Source organism: Anomaloglossus baeobatrachus, chromosome 4, assembly GCF_048569485.1.
Source record: "Anomaloglossus baeobatrachus isolate aAnoBae1 chromosome 4, aAnoBae1.hap1, whole genome shotgun sequence".
NCBI classification, from domain to species: domain Eukaryota; kingdom Metazoa; phylum Chordata; class Amphibia; order Anura; family Aromobatidae; genus Anomaloglossus; species Anomaloglossus baeobatrachus.
In genome coordinates, this window is record NC_134356.1 from 101,698,239 (window position 1) to 101,719,557 (window position 21,319).

A 21,319-nucleotide genomic window follows, 5' to 3' on the forward strand; every position below is an offset into this window, starting at 1 on the left:
GCAGCACCCTGTTCAGATCCCAGGGTTCTAACGGCCGCTTGTAAGGAGGAACGATGTGACAAACCCCCTGCAGGAACGTGCGTACCTGTGGAAGTCTGGCTAGGCGCTTCTGGAAAAACACAGAGCGCTGAGACTTGTCCCTTAAGGGAGCCGAGCGACAAACCCTTTTCCAGTCCAGATTGAAGGAAGGACAGAAAAGTGGGCAAGGCAAAAGGCCAGGGAGAAAAACCCTGAGCAGAGCACCACGACAGGAACATTTTCCACGTCCTGTGGTAGATCTTGGCGGACGTTGGTTTCCTAGCCTGTCTCAGTGGCAATGACGTCTTGAGATAACCCTGAAGACGCTAGGATCCAGGACTCAATGGCCACACAGTCAGGTTGAGGGCCGCAGAATTCAGATGGAAAAACGGCCCTTGAGATAGCAAGTCTGGTCGGTCTGGTAGTGCCCACGGTTGGCCGACCGTGAGATGCCACAGATCCGGGTACCACGACCGCCTCGGCCAGTCTGGAGCGACGAGGATGACGCGGCGGCAGTCGGCCCTGATCTTGCGTAACACTCTGGGCAACAGTGCCAGCGGAGGAAACACATAAGGGAGCTGAAACTGCGACCAATCCTGAACTAAGGCGTCTGCCGCCAGAGCTCTGGGATCTTGAGACCGTGCCATGAACGTCGGTACCTTGTTGTTGTGCCGGGACGCCATGAGGTCGAAGTCCGGCACCCCCCAGCGGCAACAGATCTCCTGAAACACGTCCGGGTGAAGGGACCATTCCCCTGCGTCCATGCCCTGGCGACTGAGATAATCTGCTTCCCAGTTTTCCACGCCTGGAATGTGAACTGCAGAGATGGTGGAGGCCGTGGCTTCCACCCACATCAAAATCCGCCGGACTTCCTGGAAGGCTTGCCGACTGCGTGTGCCGCCTTGGTGGTTGATGTATGCCACCGCTGTGGAATTGTCCGACTGAATTCTGATCTGCTTGCCCTCCAGCCACTGCTGGAACGCTTTCAGGGCAAGATACACTGCCCGTATTTCCAGAACATTGATCTGAAGCGAGGACTCTTGCTGGGTCCACGTACCCTGAGCCCTGTGGTGGAGAAAAACCGCTCCCCACCCTGACAGACTCGCGTCCGTCGTGACCACCTCCCAGGATGGGGGTAGGAAGGATTTCCCCTTCGATAATGAAGTGGGAAGAAGCCACCACCGAAGGGAAGCTTTGGTCGCCTGAGAGAGGGAGACGTTCCTGTCGAGGGACGTCGGCTTCCTGTCCCATTTGCGTAGGATGTCCCATTGAAGAGGACGCAGGTGAAACTGCGCGAAAGGAACTGCCTCCATTGCTGCCACCATCTTCCCCAGGAAGTGCATGAGGCGCCTCAAGGGGTGTGACTGGCCTTGAAGGAGAGATTGTACCCCTGTCTGTAGTGACCGCTGCTTGATCAGCGGAAGCTTCACTATCGCTGAGAGGGTATGAAACTCCATGCCAAGGTATGTGAGCGATTGGGCCGGTGTCAGATTTGACTTTGGAAAATTGATGATCCACCCGAAACTCTGGAGAGTCTCCAGGGTAGCGTCGAGGCTGTGTTGGCATGCCTCTTGAGAGGGTGCCTTGATCAGGAGATCGTCCAAGTAAGGGATCACCGAGTGACCCTGAGAGTGGAGGACCGCTACTACAGTAGCCATAACCTTGGTGAAAACCCGTGGGGCTGTTGCCAGGCCGAACGGCAGTGCCACGAACTGCAGGTGTTCGTTTTCTATGGCGAAGCGCAAGAAGCGCTGGTGCTCTGGAGCAATCGGTACGTGGAGATAAGCATCTTTGATATCGATCGATGCAAGGAAATCTCCTTGGGACATTGAGGCGATGACGGAGCGGAGGGATTCCATCCGGAACCGCCTGGCCTTCACGTGTTTGTTGAGAAGTTTCAGGTCCAGGACAGGACGGAAAGACCCGTCCTTCTTTGGGACCACAAACAAGTTGGAGTAAAAACCGTGGCCCTGTTGATGAAGAGGAACAGGGACCACCACTCCTTCTGCCTTCAGAGTGCCCAGCGCCTGCAGAAGAGCCTCGGCTCGCTCGGGAGGCGGGGATGACCTGAAGAATCGAGTCGGGGGACGAGAGGTGAACTCTATCTTGTAACCGTGAGACATAATGTCTCTCACCCAACGGTCTTTTACCCGTGGCAGCCAGGCGTCGCAAAAGCGGGAGAGCCTGCCACCGACCGAAGATGCGGAGTGAGGAGGCCGAAAGTTATGAGGAAGCCGCTTTGGTAGCGGCACCTCCGGTGGCCTTTTTAGGACGTGACTTAGACCGCCATGCATCAGAATTCCTTTGATCTTTCTGAGGCCTTTTGGACGAGGAGAATTGGGATCTGCCCGCGCCCCGAAAGGACCGAAACCTCGACTGCCCCCTCCTCTGTTGGGGTATGTTCGGTTTGGGCTGGGGTAAGGATGTATCCTTTCCCTTGGATTGTTTGATGATTTCATCCAAACGCTCGCCAAACAATCGGTCGCCAGAAATTGGCAAACTGGTTAAGCGCTTTTTGGAAACAGAATCTGCCTTCCATTCCCGTAGCCACAAGGCCCTGCGGAGTACCACCGAATTGGCGGCTGCAACCGCCGTACGGCTCGCAGAGTCCAGGACAGCATTAATAGCGTAAGACGCAAATGCCGACGTCTGTGTGGTTATGGACGCCACCTGTGGCGCGGACGTGCGTGTGGCTGCGTCAATTTGCGCTTGAGCTGCTGAGATAGCTTGTAGCGCCCATACGGCTGCGAACGCTGGGGCAAAAGAAGCGCAGATAGCTTCATAGATGGATTTCAACCAGAGCTCCATCTGTCTGTCAGTGGCATCTTTGAGTGAAGCCCCATCTTCCACTGCAAGTATGGATCTAGCTGCCAGTCTGGAGATTGGAGGATCCACTTTGGGACACTGAGCCCAACTTTTGACCACGTCAGGGGGAAAAGGATAACGTGTATCCTTAAGGCGCTTAGAAAAACGCTTATCTGGACAAGCATGGTGATTCTGGACTGCCTCTCTGAAATCAGAGTGGTCCAGAAACATACTCGGTGTACGCTTGGGAAACCTGAAACGGAATTTCTCCTGCTGAGAAGCTGACTCCTCCACCGGAGGAGCTGAGGGAGAAATATCCAACATACGATTGATGGACGCAATAAGGTCGTTCACTATGGCGTCCCCGTCCGGAGTATCAAGATTGAGAGCGGCCTCAGGATCAGAATCCTGATCAGCTGTCTCCGCATCATCAACCAGAGATTCCCCCCTCTGAGACCCTGCACAATATGATGATGTCGAGGGAAAATCTAAGCGAGCTCGCTTAGTCGGTCTGGGGCTGGGGTCTGTGTCAGAACCCTCAGCCTGGGATCCATGAGATACCCCGGGAGGACATTGTTGGTCCAGCTGAGGTGGGCCAGGGAACAAAGATTCAACAGAGTCCCTGTGCTGAGATACCGGCCTGGACTGCAAGGCTTCTAGTATCTTAGCCATAGTCTCAGAGAGTTTTGCAAACTCCGTCCCCGTCACCTGAACAGTGTTAGCAGGTGGCTCCCCCTGGGCCCCGCTTAGCAGAGGCTCCAGCTGAGTAAGTGCCACAGGGGCCGAACAGTGCACACAATGAGGGTCAGTGGAACCTGCCGGTAGCGGGGTCGTACATGCGGCGCAGGCAACATAATAAGCCTGTGTTTTGGCACCCCTGCCTTTCGTGGGCGCCATGCTATTATCTTCCCTGAGTAACACAATAGGGTATATAGCCAGAAATCAACTGTGCACCATACAGTGTAAAACATATATACCATAAACATATAATGTTACACTACTGCACAATGGGGCTAGCACCACAGGTGCTGCTTACCACCCGCCTAAAGTGGTTGTGAGGCCACCAGAGTCCCTGCCTGGGTCTCCCAGACTTTGTCCCCCTCTGCTGCGTCCGAGGAGCTGACAGGAATGGCTGCCGGCGTCCTGAGGAGAGGAGGGAGCCGTGGGCGTGACCCAGAAAGAGCGGGAACTGGTGCCCGCACTGTGCACAGTGAGAGGGGTGGAGTATGCAAAGCATGCTCCAGCCCTCAGTGCTGCTCGTTCTGTGCAGCGTCCCGCCCTTCCCCTGCCTGTCAGGGCTGTGGGCGGGAGGAAAGGAAACTAGGCCGCAAAAAGCCGGGGACTCTAGTAATAAACGCGGCCGCCGTAAAAGCGCGGCCGGCGTGAAAGTCCCCGGCGCACTACAAGTCCCAGCCGCGCCGCAGTGTTTCCATGGCCGCGGCGGTCAGTGCGGCAGTCCCTATACATAAACACACTCAGCAACGCTGAGTGTGTAATGGCACATATTAACCCGGTCAGCGCCATGGTCCCCGGTGCACTAGCACACCCAGCAAAGCTGGAGTGTTGCTGTGCGCTGTCCCCACAGGGATACAGAGTACCTCCAAGTAGCAGGGCCATGTCCCTGAACGATACCCGGCTCCTATCCAGCAGGCTCCCAGGAGTTGTGGATGAAGCACGGTGCCTGGAGACCGATAGGATCCCACTTCACCCAGAGCCCTGAGGAGGATGGGGAAGGAAAACAGCATGTGGGCTCCAGTCTCCGTACCCGCAATGGATACCTCAACCTTACAACACCACCGACAAGAGTGGGGTGAGAAGGGAGCATGCTGGGGGCTCTATATGGGCCCACTTTTCTTCCATCCGACATGGTCAGCAGCTGCTGCTGACCAATCTGTGGAGCTGTGCGTGCGTGTCTGACCTCCTTCGCACAAAGCAAAAAACTGAGGAGCCCGTGGGAGCACGGGGGGTGTATAGGCAGAAGGGGAGGGGCTTAACACTTTTAGTGTAATACTTTGTGCGGCCTCCGGAGGCATAGCCTATACACCCAATTGTCTGGGTCTCCCAATGGAGCGACAAAGAAATATAGTACTGTATATCATCAGCTATGTGCACTAGATTCTGTGATTGGACGATGACCCAGGTAACTGATCTGATGTATTTGGAGTCTGGAAGGATTTTCTTCCCCCAATATAGAGTAGTGTCTGCCCCATGAGGTTTTTGCCTTCTTCAGGATCAACATGTTAGGGTATAGATTGAAAATTGATGGATTTAAGTCTACCTTAAAACTATGAAACTAAGAATCTGACACCACAGCTTATTTTTAATAAAAGAGGGGGTACCAGTGTGAACCATGTAGCTAACATAGAACAGGGGAACTGAACTTTGTCTTCTTGCAAACACATTTGCTGCAGCTTTCACAGCTCTGATGTAACCCTGTCTAACTGTGAGATGGAGGCTGGAGCAGAGATGAACCTGCAAATGTGTCAGTTGTAATCACACACAGCTCTACAGTGAGATCAGGAGAGCAGAGAGGAGCCATCACACTGGCAACCCACCCGCATATTTAAATAAGCTCTGGAGGCGGATTCTCATGCAGATCCAAGTCCAGCCCATAGCCTGGAACAGCTCATTTTCATATAAGAAAAATGTGGATTTCTCTGGAATAAGACATTGGATTCCCGACATCAAGGTATCATTTTATTCAGCTTCCTATGACCTACACATGTCCATATAGACTGCTTTGGAGGGTTGATCACACTGACATATTTCCTTTACGTAGATTACCGTATTTTTCACACCATAAGACGCACCTTTTTCCCACCTCCCCAAATGTTGGGGGAAAGTGGGGGGTGCGTCTTATGGTCTGAATATAGGGCTGCGGCCGGGAATGAGGGTGCTGCAGTGGAGCAGGTCATCGGCAGCATGAGCAAGCTGTAGCAGCGCCTGCCGTGACCACGTGGGCCCGCTCATTATACATGCACGCCCATCATCTCTCAGCGCTGAAGCCGGCGCTGACAGGTGGGCGGGGTGATGGGCGGGGGGTGTGCGCATAATAAACAGCCGTCCGTGATGACCCCTGGCAACTACAGCCTGGAGTGATCATGTGCGGCTGTATTCACTGCCCCCGGCGTATCATCATCAGCGCGGGGGGGCAGTGAATAAGTACTGTATACTCACCGTTCCCCTGCAGCTTCGCAATGTCCTCTCGTCTGCCGGCCAGCTGATCTGTGTAGAGAGCGGTGAGCACAGCGATGATGTCATCGCTGTGCGCGCCGCTAGTCACGCAGGTCAGCTGACCGGCAGACAGGAGGACGAGCGGTGCTGCAGGGAAGTGACCGGTGACTGCTCCACACAGATCAGCGGAGCAGCTGCCGCCACAGACAGGGGAAGGAGCGATGCTGCATGGAGCGAGGAAAGGCGAGTATAAACGTTTATTTCTTTTTGTGTGATACAGGCCATATAGCAGGATGGGTGGGGGTATATAGCAGGATCGATGGGGAAAATTGTTTACTTAAACTAATGGATTACTCTGGGATTAATATTACAGTATTAAACTCATCTGCAGTCCTAAATGCCCCATGTGGTGATTATAGAGATTGACACCTCAGTCTATGCGGAGAGGCTGGTGTTGGTGGGATCAGATCTCCCAGCTCAGCTACATACTTAAAGGTAACCTGTCACCAGTTTTTTGCCCTATAAGCTGCGGCCACCACCAGTGGGCTCTTATATACACATTCTAACATGCTGTATATAAACGCCCAATACGCTGTGTAGAACATAAAAAAACTTTATAATACTCGCCTAAACCTGTCGCTGCTGTGGATGTAGCTCAAATGGGTGTCTTCATCCTCCGGTGCCGGCGCCTCCCCTTTCGGCCATCTTCGTCCTCCTTCTGAAGCCTGTGTGTGTGACGCATCTACGTCATACACACTTGCCGGTCCCACGCATGCGTACTACAATACTTTGATCTGCCCTGCTCAGGACCTGAATGCCGGCGAGTGTTTATGATTGAGGACAAAGATGTCCGAAAGAGGAGGCTCCGCCACCGGAGGACGAAGATGCCCATTTGACCACCGCAGCGGCCGGTTTAGGAGAGTATTAGAGTGTTTTTTATGTTCTCACAGCGGCCTGTGCTCTTATATACAGCATGTTAGAATGCTGTATTTAGGAGCCCACTGGTGGTGGCCGCAGCTTATAGGGCAAAAAACTGGTGACATGTGCTCTTTAAAACTCAATTCCTTGATGCGGGAAATCGGTTGGATTCAGAATCCTGTTGCCTACATTATGTTGCTGTCAGATGAGGCAAAAAACAAAAAACAAAAAAAAAACCTGCTGACAGATTCCCTTTAAGGAGCTAATCCCCACATTAACCCCCACTGATCTGCAGTTTAGGATAGGAGATTATAATAGCACACATTAACATGTATCACCTGTCCAAACTCAGGGAACAAAAAAAAAATTAAATTGTTCACACAGTTCCACTAACTAAACTGTTAGCACAAAAATGTATTCATTTTTAAAACAATTTTTTTTTCATCCCCAGCTTTTTTGCATCAGTATGTGTAAGCCAAAACTAGGAGTAGGTAAGAAAATGCACAAGTGGTGCTCGTGTTTCTATTATACGTTTCCTGATCGCTCATCTCCTGGTTTGGGCTTACAAATACAGCGATGAAAAAAAAAAAAAAAAAATCAACCCCACAAAAAAAAAAAAAACAATGCATGATTTTGCGTCAGTTTGGTTACAGTGATGCTTATTATACATATTACCAGCTCATTTCTACCATGTAAGGGTACTTTCACACTTGCGTTTATTTCCTTCCGTTACAATCCGCCCTTTTGGAAAACAGCGGAATCCGTTAACGGATTCCGCTGTTTCCCATAGACTTGTATGGGTGACGGATTGTACCAAAAGGACCTGCGTTGCTTCCGCTGGGCGGCGCTCCGTTGCTTCCGCCCAGCGGGAGGAACGCAGCATGTAACGTTATTTTGAGCAGCGGAATCCTCTGGATTTCACTGCGCATGCTCTTTTTTAAATCAAACTTTATTTTGGCTTGCGGTGGCCGAACGTTCAGCTGAGCGCCCGGCCGTCGGCAAGTCACAGCGCTCAGCTGAGCGCCCGCCTACCGGCATGACCGGCCGCCGGCAAGTCACAGCGCTCAGCTGATCACCCGGCGGTCGGCTGCAGGGAGCGATCAGCTGATCACCCGGCGGCCGGCTACTGGGAGCGATCAGCTGATCACCCGGCGGCCGGCTACTGGGAGCGATCAGCTGATCACCCGGCGGCCGGCTACTGGGAGCGATCAGCTGATCGTTCACAATAGTCTGCCGCTGGTAAAACTGTAAAAAAAAAAACAAAAAAAAAAAAAAACAAGAAAAACCAAAACGAATTGCGTTGTTTTGCAGCATCCGTTGTGCCACTATATGCAACACATCCGTTACACAACGCAATGCAACGGACACCGTTCAACGCAAGTGTGAAACTAGCCTAATGGATTTAAAAACAAAACCCAACACAATTGCAGAAATAAGTTTTGTTTTTTTTCAAAATTCCTCTGGCTTTCCAATACATCGAACGATAAAATGGATCTTGTCACTCAAAAGTACAAATCATCCTGCTAAATATATATAATCTCTCTTGAAAAGTAAAGTGGTACATACAACTAACTAAAGCAAGAGAAAAATAGTGGGAAAAAAATATATATAATGTGTCTGGAAATTGTTATACTAGTATAACGGCATGAAAGCCTTATAAGAATAAATTTCACAAAGGAACTAGATAAAACAGATTTGTAACAATTTTGTACAATCAAAACAACGTATAACGTTGAAGACAAAAACAAAGATTAAAAAGTGGATAACCTGCAAAAGGCTCTGTGCGGCTATGTGCACACGCTGAGTTTTTTGACCGCTAAAACCGCACAAAAAACGCACCCGCGGCAAAAAACGAATGCGTCTTTGCCACGATTTGGTACGTTTTTGGCTGCGTTTTTGATCTTTGTTTTTCCAATGCATTGCATGGGGGGAAAACGCAAAAAAGAATTGACATGTCCATTTTTTTTTTTTCGCTCAAAAACGCAGCTTAAAAAAAAAAAAAAAAAGTTGTGTGCGGACAGCAAAAATGAAAACTCAGACTTTGCTGGGGAAGCAAAGTCATGCAGTTTTGAGGCCAAAAACGCACCCGAAGAACGCGCAAAAACGCCGCGAAAAACGTACTGTGTGAACTTACCCTACAAGAGCAAATCGTATGTAAAAATAGACAATCATAATAAAGTGAATACATAGCCAGATAGATTAGGGATAATTTGAGATGAGCGAACCTGAAAAATAAAGTTAGGTGTTTGTACTAAACATAAGCTTTACCAAAAAACAGTGTTCGGGTGCTGTACGTATGCTGACCACTTGCTTGAGCAGTGCTGTGCTCAGGTATGCTCCGTGCCCAGCCCATTTAACATGACATCTAGAGTCAGTAGGGTATAAAGGTAAGGATGAGCCGTGCGTAAATAAGTTTAAGTCACTATATAGGCATCTAAATAGAGTAAGAAGAAAGAGGAAAGTGTAGTAAGAGTAAAGGGGAGAGGCAATTATCTGTGATAAGCAAAAAAAAAAAACAAACACCCCCCCCAGAAAAAGGCTTTTTTCCGAAACGTATGTCAGGGCGTGGCACCACAGTCTACAGAAGGTGTTAATTTTCTTGCTTAGATCCTTTCTTCTTTCCCTATACATACTACTACACTTTTTTCGTTATACTTACTATATAGGCACTGTCTAAATAGACTGACAAGTAAAAAAAAAAAAAAAAACATCTGTGCATGTTCTGAGTTCTGAAGGCCTATATTAACTGCAAGACAAGAAACGTTATTTATGCCTTGATTTGCCCCTGTGACAAGGTCTACGTGGGCCAAACCTCTCAGGAGCTCAGGAAGAGCACAGAAACATCTTTCGACCATAAATCTGGCGGCTGCTGACCAGAAGGGTAATCCCACCACCCCTGTTGCAGCGCACTTTTTGGAACACCACCAGGGATCTTGTTCAGGTATTCGCATTCTGGGTTTACAGAAATACGTAGGTGGTGGTAGAGGTGGCTCTTGCCATGGATGGCTTCTGCAGAATGAGGCAAAGTGGATTTTTACTTTAAATTCTGTTGCCCCTGGCGGCTTAAATGAAGAATTGCTGTTCACTGAATTTTTGGGCTAATAAGGTTGTTCCTTTCTCCCCGCTTTTTTCTAGGCAGTGAACCATCCTTTTCGTATAGTTGCTTATTCATCCTTTTGCACCTCATTGCTCTGGTGCATATACTGAAAATAGACATGGGTGTACATACGTGTGGATACGTCTAGGGATCCCTTGGATTGAAAATGGGGTGGATTAAACTGCTCTGAAGACACAAATTTCTCTATACTTTTCAAAGTCTATGGACCAGCATCAACGACAAAATGAAGATATACTTATGCATGCATTATACATTTTGTGTACATTTGTTTGTACTTTTGTGTCTGGCATATAATTTTCGGGCATATATGTTATGGTTTATACCTGGTTCCAACTATAATACTATATCCATATGCATTGGTATACTTGGCATATTTGTAAATAACCTAAGGTTCTTATTGGATAATTTTAGTACATAAGTATACATCCCATGCAGTTTTTGTTTCTTTCATTACACAACTATCATACAGTTGTACGCTTTATCAATGATGTTTTGTACATTATAAGTCTTACATACACATACGTTTACTTTTTTCTCCATAGCAACTGGCCTTGTGCTATATGTTCCTATGCATGCGCACAGTACACGATCGCTGCATTTTAAACGCATGCGCACAACGCTCTTATCAACTTTGCCGCGGCAGTTCTGCGCATGCACTACCTTTCAGTGAGTCTCGCGCTGCTATCCTGGACTTCCTGCTCATGCACGGACTTTCCAAGATGGCGGCGTGCATGGTTTACATCATACAATGCTGCCCCACACTTGCTGCTCGATGAGGGACCGGTCCGGACCAACAGCCATTACACCTAACAGGTGATGTACATAATTATCACTTTGGCATATATTTATACCTCCCCTTTCTTTGTGGCTTAGCGCATGCCTACCCTGAGGAAGCGGCTCTCTGCGGCAATACGTGTGGGTCCTGCTCACGGGATCCCATGCCCACCTTGCCCTGTCCCTGCTTGCCTCCCTATTCCAGATATATTAAGGGCTTGTACATGATTGTAGGTAATATTGCTATACCAGGTTATCTGACTAAAGTCAGTAATTATATTGTCATATGTTTGGCTGCATACATGCCTTGGTATTGCTGGGCCTTCTTACTTCTCTGTGCTTTTATGGGCCTGTGGGTTTATTGTTAATCTTTCTTTTGGCACGGTTATGGTTGTACATATGTTGTTCATCATATTTCCAATTATTGTTACATGCAATTAATTCTGTGCCTTATGATTTATAGAAACCATACAATTGTTGTGGGGTTGGGCGGTGGCTGCATGCCGTGCTATTAGGTGTGTTTTGTATTTTAGTGGTTTTAACTTGTGCTACAAATAAAGGTAGCCCTTTATCAATTACAGTGGAACCTCGCTTAACGAGAAACCCTCTTAACGAGAATTTCGCTTAACAAGCAAAGCTTTCTGTAAATTTGTAACCCGCTTTACGAGAAAGCTTTGCTGTACGAGCGAAATTCTCACTGCACACACTTCCGGTTTCGTCCATCCACCACACTCTGACCCGCACTTGCAGTCCACACAAACACACACAAACACACACATGTACTCACAAACACACACGCACGCACACACATACACTATTATGCTCACCTTACCTTCCGTTCCACCGCCGGCCTCATGGTTCTTGTAGTTCCCGGGTACATCGCGGCGAACTACAAGACCCAGGAGGCTTGCGATGGAACGGAAGGTAAGGTGAGCATATAATATAACATATGTTTACCTTTCGTTTCATCGCCGGCCTCCTTGGTGCTGTAGTGCGCCGCTCAGCTCCAGTCCACGCTGTGTCTCTGCATCCATAGCGACGAGGGAAGAACTTCCTTTCACCGCTAATGAAAGGCAGAGCGCTGGCCAATCAGAGGCAAGCGGCTCTGCCTTTGACGTCAGCGCTCTGGCCGGGAACTTCCTGCCTTGTCGTTATGGTAACGCGTTACACAGCCCGGCCCCGTACCAGAGAACAGCAAGTCCCAGCAGACCGGCGATGGAACGGAAGGTAAGGTGAGCATATAATATGTGTGTGCATGCGAGTTTGTGCGAGCTTGTGCATGTGTGGAATGATAGAATAGGGGACCAGGATGGGACATTTTAGAAGTTGTGGAACGGATCGTTAGCATTGCAATGATTTCCTATGGGAATTCTTGCTCTGCTGAACGAGTACCTTGATTAACAAGCACAGTCCCAGAACGGATTGTTCTCGTTAAGCAAGGTACCACTGTAATTCTGTTGTGCTCCCCTTCTATGTGCGGTACTTTTTCTCCTTGTTCTGTCTAAATAGACAGACTTAACCCCTTAGCAACCCATGACAGACTGGGTACGTCATGGATCATGTGAGGTTAATCCCCACCCCCTGCCTTAGGCAGGCCGCGGTGATCCGCACACCTATCACCTGATTTCAACAGCTGATGTGTGCCTGAATAGTCGCCAGTGGAATCGCGTTCCACCCGCGAATATTAACTACTTACATCTCGCTGCCAAAATCTGGCAGCGAGATGTATATGGATGCCGCCATTATGATAACTTACCCCGACCCCATTGGAAGTCAGGTGACTTCCGGTGGTTGCCATGGTAGCACAGGGTCATGTGATGACGCCTGTAGCTAAAATGAGTCACTTGCTCTCAATGACAGCATAGTGCCGGCATTAAGAGTAAAGCAGCATATCTGCAGATTTCAGCTCTGTAGCTGTGATCTGGAGATATGGAAGAGAGATCCATATAGCCCCCTAAAAAGGACCAAGTTTAAAAAAATTAAAATTTTTCACAAAATGCAATAGGAGATCATAACGTAGCATCTGCACAAAAATGGTAGTTAAAAGTCAGCTCGAGACGCAAAAAATAAGCAGTCACTGAGCCTTATACAGCCACTAAAAGGTATCTTAACTACAAAAATTTAATTTTGTTTCTCTCACAGAGTAAGCAATCATTTTTCAACTGGCTAACACGGGCCCAAAATCTTTTTCCTTCCCTCTGGGTGATTTTCCATTTAATTTTTTCGCTCCCCTTCTCAGAGCTGTAACTTTATTTTTCCCGGCAATCTTGGCATATAAAGGGGGCTTATCTTTTGCTGTACGAGTGGTACTTTTGAATGAAACCATTAGTATTACCTTATGGTGTACTGAAAAACAGCAAAAAAATTCCAAGTGTGATAAAGTTGCAAAAAAAGTGACTGGCCGATTGTTTTTGGGATATTTTATTCACCGTGTTCACTATATGGTAAATCTGATGTGTGGGTGTGATGTCTCAGGTCGGTGAGAGTTCGTAGACAAACATGTATAGGTTTACTTTTATCTAAGGGATTAAAAAAGTCACAAGTTTGTCCCAAAAAAATTGTGCTGTTTTTGCACCATTTTCCACGATCCGTAGCGTTCTCATTTTTCAGGATCTATGGCTCAGTGACTGCTTATTTTTTGCATCTCGAGCTGACTTAATGGCATTTTTGCACAGATGCTACGTTTTGATCACCTGTTATCGCATCTTGCGCAAAATACACGGCGACCACAAAAACGTAGTCTTGGCGTTTGGAATTTTTTTTTGGCTCTACGCAGTTAACCAATCAGGTGAATTGATTTTATATTTTGATAGATTAAGGGTTTCTGAAAGTGGCAATACCAAATGTGTATTTTCTTAACCCTATAATTTTCAATCGGGCAAATGAGGGGGGGGTGATTTGATCTTTTAGGTTTTTTTCACTTTAAAATTATTTATTTTTTTTACTTTTTAGTTATTTTATTAGTCTCCCTAGGGGACTATAAGGATCAGCAGTCTGATCGCTCTTCCATTTCTCCAGATCACAGCTGCACAGTGGAGATCTGCAGAAAATTAACTATTAGGGCTCATGCGCACGTAACTGCTGAATCTTCTGCAGCGATCTGACAGCCCATGTGCGCTTCAAATAGCTGCAGAATGAATGCAGTATTTTTGTAAAAAAAAAAAGCCGATTTGATATGCTCGGGATGCTGCCCCCACCATAGAGTGGGAGCTGCATCCAGAACGCACAAATAATTGACATGCTGCTTTTACAAACGCAAAGATATGGGTCAAAATGTTAGCACCTAAATCGCTGTGTTCATAAAAGCAACGTGCGCACGTATCATGCACATTCATAGATTGTGCAGGGGACACAGGACGCATGCATTTACGCTGCAGTGCAATACGCAGCGTAAATGCATGCTATTACGCAACGTGCGCATGAGCCCTTACACACCACAGTCTGCCGGGTGTAAGAGGAACTGACTCATGATAGATACAGGAGTCACATGACCCTGTGCTACCATGGCACCCATCGGATCCACGTGATCAAGTCACATGGCTTCCAATGGCGCCAAGTAAGTGACTGCATACCGTGGCGTGCAGTTTCATCTCGCTGTCACATTTTGACAGTGAGATGCAAGGGGTTAACAGGTGCAAGTGGAGAGTGGATCCACTCATGCCTGATAGCCACACATGTCAGCTGTTCAAATCAGCTGACATGTGCAGGGATCACTGCTGACTGCCCGTGGCAGGGATTAACCTTACATGATACAGTTTTGACAGTTTTACAAGGTTATTTTTTTTGCAGTCTAAAACCATAGTTTTAATTATATTCTTTGGGTACATACAACAGACAACAATATATTACATTTTTTGGAAGAAAAAACCTGAGAAGACGATGGGGTAACAGAGGATGCACCAGTCACTGCCTACAACATAACAGGACATAACATTCAATATGACGTACAAATATACAGTGGTGCTTAAGTTTCTAATCCTACAGTCCTGGCCAAAAAAGTGTTGGCACCCTTTAAATTGTTCAAGAAAACAAAATATTTTTCCAAGAAAATTATTGCAATTACATGTTTTGTCATGTTGATTTCTTTTTTCGGAGAGAAATACTTTATTTTCTATAACGATTTCAAGGGTACCAACACTTCTGGCCATGACTGTATATTGCTCAAACGCAGCAGGTGGTAAGAATTTTTCCCTTGCAATAATGTGGGAACCCCATCTGTGCATACCTGCTGCTTCAAGTAAAGCTTCTAAGCGCGCTTGTGTTGCTGGATCAACGGTTCGCAGGTCTGCAACTTCTGCAGCGGTTGATAAAAAAAGTTCTGACGCAGTTTTCAGAACCGAATTGTCCTCTTGGTCCAATATAAATGACTCTACCTATTGGGGAGGAGAAAAGAAAAGAAACAAAGACTCTTAAAAATTGACAAACAGCAGAAGATAACTCGTTCATACCACTCCCAACCTGTGAAGTATGGTGCCAGCCTCGGTGCACACACTATGGGACGGACCTGGTAAGAACTGCTCATGTTGGCCCACTACACAACAAGCCCGTAGCCAGTATTAGGCAAGCACAATAACACTTTATGAGAGTTTATATAGACGAGTACTATCTAACAATACTAACCTGTGCAAAATGACATCACCCCATACATAAATTGCTGTTATACACATTTAAAACTTATAGTAGTCTGGCTTTATCACCCTGAAAAAAAAGTATTCATCTCCCTTGATTTTTTTTTTTTTTAACCTTTTCTTCTCACATTTCAGGCTTCAAACATAAAATAAAAAAAAAATGTTATGGTGAAGAAACAACAAGTGGGACACAATTGTGAAGTTGAATGAAATTTATTGCTTACTTTAAACTTTTGTAAAAAAACAAAACTGAAAATTGGGGCGTGCAATATAATTCGGTCCCTTTACTTTCAGTGCAGCAAACTCACTCCAGAAGTTCATTGAGACTCTCTGAATTATCCAATGTTGTCCTAAATGACTGATTATGATAAGTATAAGCCACCTGTGTGTAATCAAGTCTCCGTATAAAAATACACCTGCTCTGTAATAATCTCAGTGTTCTGTGTAAAGCACAGATAGCATCATGAAGACCAAGGAACACAACAGGCAGGTCCGTGATACTGTTGTGAAGAAGATTAAAGCCAGATTTGGTTACAAAAAGATTTCCAAAACTTTAAACATCCAAGAATCACTGTGCAAGCGATCATATTGAAATGGAAAGAGTATCATACCACTGCAAATCTACCAATACCAGCCTGTCCATCCAAACGTTCATGTCAAACAAGGAAAAGACTGATCAGAGATGCAGCCAAGAGGTCCATGATCACTCTGGATAAATTGCAGAGACCTACAGCTGAGATAGGAGAGTCTGTCCATAGGACAACAAATCAGTCGTACACTGCACAAATCTGGCCTTTATGGAAGAGTGGCAAGAAGAAAGCCATTTCCCAAAGATATCCATAAAAAGTGTTGTTTTAAGTTTGCCAAAAGCCACCTGGGAGACACCAAACATGTGGAAAAAGGTGCTCTGGTCAGATGAAACCAAAAATCAAACTTTTTGGGCACAATGCCAAACGATGTTTGTTGTAAAAGCAACAGCTCATCACCCTGAACACACCATCCCCACTGTCAAACATGTTGGTGGCAGCATCATGGTTTGTGCCTGATTTTCTTCAGCAGGAACAAAGAAGATTGTTAAAATTGATGGGAAGATGGATGGAGCCTAATACAGGACCATTATTGAAAAAACCTGTTGGGAGTCTGCAAAAGACCTGAGACTGGGACGGAGATTTCTCTTTCAACAAGACAATGATCCAAAACAAAGCACAAAATCTACAATGGAATGGTTCACAAATAAACGTATCCAAGTATTTGACTTAGCCATTCTAAGTCCAGACCTGAATCCAATCGAGAATCTGTGGAAAGACCTGAAAACTGCTGCTTACAAACGCTTTCCATCCAACCTCACTCAGCTCGAGCTACAGTTAGGTCCAGAAATATTTGGACAGTGACACAAGTTTTGTTATTTTAGCTGTTTACAAAAACATGTTCAGAAATACAATTATATGTATAATATGGGCTGAAAGTGCACACTCCCAGCTGCAATATGAGAGTTTTCACATCCAAATCGGAGAAAGGGTTTAGGAATCATAGCTCTGTAATGCATAGCCTCCTCTTTTTCAAGGGACCAAAAGTAATTGGACAAGGGACTCTAAGGGCTGCAATTAACTCTGAAGGCGTCTCCCTCGTTAACCTGTAATCAATGAAGTAGTTAAAAGGTCTGGGGTTGATTACAGGTGTGTGGTTTTGCATTTGGAAGCTGTTGCTGTGACCAGACAACATGCGGTCTAAGGAACTCTCAATTGAGGTGAAGCAGAACATCCTGAGGCTGAAAAAAAAGAAAAAATCCATCAGAGAGATAGCAGACATGCTTGGAGTAGCAAAATCAACAGTCGGGTACATTCTGAGAAAAAAGGAATTGACTGGTGAGCTTGGGAACTCAAAAAGGCCTGGGCGTCCACGGATGACAACAGTGGTGGATGATCGCCGCATACTTTCTTTGGTGAAGAAGAACCCGTTCACAACATCAACTGAAGTCCAGAACACTCTCAGTGAAGTAGGTGTATCTGTCTCTAAGTCAACAGTAAAGAGAAGACTCCATGAAAGTAAATACAAAGGGTTCACATCTAGATGCAAACCATTCATCAATTCCAAAAATAGACAGGCCAGAGTTAAATTTGCTGAAAAACACCTCATGAAGCCAGCTCAGTTCTGGAAAAGTATTCTATGGACAGATGAGACAAAGATCAACCTGTACCAGAATGATGGGAAGAAAAAAGTTTGGAGAAGAAAGGGAACGGCACATGATCCAAGGCACACCACATCCTCTGTAAAACATGGTGGAGGCAACGTGATGGCATGGGCATGCATGGCTTTCAATGGCACTGGGTCACTTGTGTTTATTGATGACATAACAGCAGACAAGAGTAGCCGGATGAATTCTAAAGTGTACCGGGATATACTTTCTGCCCAGATTCTGCCAAATGCCGCAAAGTTGATCGGACGGCGCTTCATAGTACAGATGGACAATGACCCCAAGCATACAGCCAAAGCTACCCAGGAGTTCATGAGTACAAAAAAGTGGAACATTCTGCAATGGCCAAGTCAATCACCAGATCTTAACCCAATTGAGCATACATTTCACTTGCTCAAATCCAGATTTAAGACGGAAAGACCCTCAAACAAGCAAGACCTGAAGGCTGCGGCTGTAAAGGCCTGGCAAAGCATTAAGAAGGAGGAAACCCAGCGTTTGGTGATGTCCATGGGTTCCAGACTTAAGGCAGTGATTGCCTCCAAAGGATTTGCAACAAAATATTGAAAATAAAAATATTTTGTTTGGGTTTGGTTTATTTGTCCAATTACTTTTGACCTCCTAAAATGTGGAGTGTTTGTAAAGAAATGTGTACAATTCCTACAATTTCTATCAGATATTTTTGTTCAAACCTTCAAATTAAACGTTACAATCTGCACTTGAATTCTGTTGTAGAGGTTTCATTTCAAATCCAATGTGGTGGCATGCAGAGCCCAACTCGCGAAAATTGTGTCACTGTCCAAATATTTCTGGACCTAACTGTATTTGCAAAGGAAAAATGGGCAAGAATTTCAGTCTCTCGATGGGAAAAACTGATAGAGACATACTCCAAGCGACTTTCAGCTGTAATCGCAGCAAAAGGTGGCGCTACAAAGTATTAACTTAAAGGGGACGAATAATTTTGCACGACCCAATTTTCAGTTTATTATGTTTCATAAAAGTTTAAAATAAGCAATAAATTTCGTTCAACTTCACAATTGTGTCCCAAATGTTGTCGATTCTTCACCATAACATTAAAATTTTTATCTTTAATGTTTGAAGCCTGAAATGTAGGAAAAGGATGACAAATTCAAGAGAGCCTAAGGGCAGCTTTGCACACTACGACATCGCAGGTGCGATGTCGGTGGGGTCAAATCGAAAGTGACGCACATCCGGCGTCACTTGCGATGTCGTAGTGTGTAAATCCTAGATACGATAAACGAGCGCAAAAGCGTCGTTATCGTATCATCGTTGCAAGCTCCGACTTTTCCATAATTTTGCTGCAGCGATGGTACGAAGCTGTTCCTCGATCCTGCGGCAGCACACATCGCTGTGTGTTACGCTGCAGGAGCGAGGAACTTCACCTTACCTGCCGCCGGCGGCTCTACGGAAGGAAGGAGGTGGGCGGGATGTTTACATCCTGCTCATCTCCGCCCCTCCGCCGCTATTGGCCACCTGCCGTGTGACGTCGCTATGACGCCGCACGACCTGCCCCCTTAGGAAGGAGGCGGTTTGCCGGCCAGAGCGACGGTCGCAGGGCAGGTGAGTGCATGTGAAGCTGGCGTAGCGATAATTTTCGCTACGCCAGCTATCACACGATATCGTACCTGCGACGAGGGCGGGGACTATCGCCTGCGACATCGCAGCATCGGTCATGTGATCGGAAGTGAGGGGAACTGAACGTGATAGACTGGGAGCCAGCATCTGACAGCTGCGGACGCTGGTAACCAAGGTAAACATCGGGCAACTAAGCGAAGCACTTTGCTTGGTTATCCGATATTTACCTTGGTTACGATCATCCGCCTCTCTCTCTCTCTCTCTCTCTAGGCTGGTTTCTGGACATGCTCAGAAGAGCAAGCAGGATCCTGTCTATCAGCATGCCAGCGTTCACATGCGTTTGCGTGCTGTTTAGTTAGGATCTAGCAATTTGCAGTATTTGGACGCAGCTCACAAACACTACAAGTAGCGTTTTTGAAAAAAGTTAAAAAACAAGTCGCTGGATCCTCACTATAACGCACGCGAACGCATGTTGACGCAAGTCCATTGCAAATGCATTGAAATGAAAACGCATTTGCACTGGATCAATTTTTGCGTTAAAAAGTGTTCATGACGCATGTTAAAAAAAACGCAGTGTGAAAGCAGCCGGCTGCTTTCACATATCAGTTTTTTGCCATCAGGCACAATCCAGCAAAAACATGAAAAAAACGGATTTTTCCCCTATAGACTCATTAGCGCTGGATGGCCTTGCGTTTCATTAGTTTTTTTACTTCTCCGGCAGTCGGATGAAACTTTGAAGTGAACGTTATTGTGTCCTGCAAAAAAAAAAAAAAAAGGATCGCGACAGATCCGGCATGTTTTAAAATGGAAGCCTATGGATGCCGGATCTGGCGTAATGCGGCAAAAACGGATCCGGCCGCCGGATCAGTTTTTTTAAACTGAGCATACTCAGTATCACACCGGATCTGCCAAAAAACTTAAGGAACTGGTGGAAAAAACTGATGCAACTGATCCGTTTTTTCGCCGGATTGTGCCTGATGCCAAAAAACTGATGTGTGAAAGCAGCCTAAGGCTATGTGCGCACGTTGCGTATTTGCATGCAGTTACGCTGCGATCTGCACCGCAGCGTAACTGCATGCGTCCTGTCCTTAGAGCACAGTGCTTCAGCTGCTGCCCGAATGGCGCGTTTTAAGAAGTGACATGTCACTTATTCCATGCGCTCTGCCTGCATCCCCCGCTCTGTCTATGGGAGGGGCTGCACTCAAAGCGCATGAAATCGGCTTTTTTTTTTTCATCGGACTCTTTCCGCAGCGATTTGAAGCGCACGTGTGCTGTTCAAATCGCTGCAGAAATTTCTGCAGGGACAAACGCTACGTGCACACATCGCCTAAGGCCCCCTTCACACGTCCGTGAAACACGTGCGTGTTTGGTCCGTGTCCGTATGTACCAGAGACACGGACAAACGTGGACCATTGTTATTCAATGTCTGTGTATACACGTACGTTTTTCCATACGCTCCGTATGTCCGTGTGCGTGACACGTATGTGTATCCGTGCCTCACGGATGCTTGTCCGTTTTTGGCACGGAACACGCACACGCGCATCCAATGATAGTCTATGGGTGCGTGAAAACACGTACGTGACACGGATGCATCTACGTGTGGTCCGTGTCCGTTTTTTCAACTTTGCTTGTAATTAATGTATCTCTTTATTGCCAGGTGTCTTCAATTTACTTTGAGCTGTATTTAATGTCATTTTGCAGCCTGCAGGCATTAAGGAAGGAGTGTGAGGCTTCATTTGAGCGTTTGTTCAGCTTGTTTTTGGTTTAGTGCTTGAAAAACTCAACAAGACCCAGTATGGAAGCACACCAAAAAAAACAAATCCGGATTAGTGGCTCATTAAGTTGGAAAATGTTAATTAACACCAGCATCAACACATTGAATCATTAATGTGATGACAATCCACAGAAAAACGTTCTTGAAAAACGGATGGCAAACGCTAGTGACACGGATCACACACGGACTCTAAAAACGGACAAACGGATGAATCATACGGACATACGGAGACAACACGGATGTTACACGGAACAAGAATACGGATGAAAAAACGGACAACGGACATGAAAAACGGACCGTGAAACACGTGCGTGATTTTAACG

At 46.5% G+C, this 21,319-nt stretch overlaps 1 protein-coding gene across 1 annotated transcript in view; it reads right to left on the bottom strand.

Moving 5' to 3' along the window:
* LOC142303259 (ankyrin repeat and KH domain-containing protein 1-like) overlaps positions 1-21,319 on the bottom strand; it is a 255,586-nt gene that overhangs the window by 198,428 nt on the left and 35,839 nt on the right. Inside the window, exon 2 of the mRNA XM_075344493.1 lies at positions 15,033-15,180. Coding sequence (XP_075200608.1) covers positions 15,033-15,180 — 148 coding nt within the window. The remainder of the gene's footprint in view (positions 1-15,032; positions 15,181-21,319) is intronic.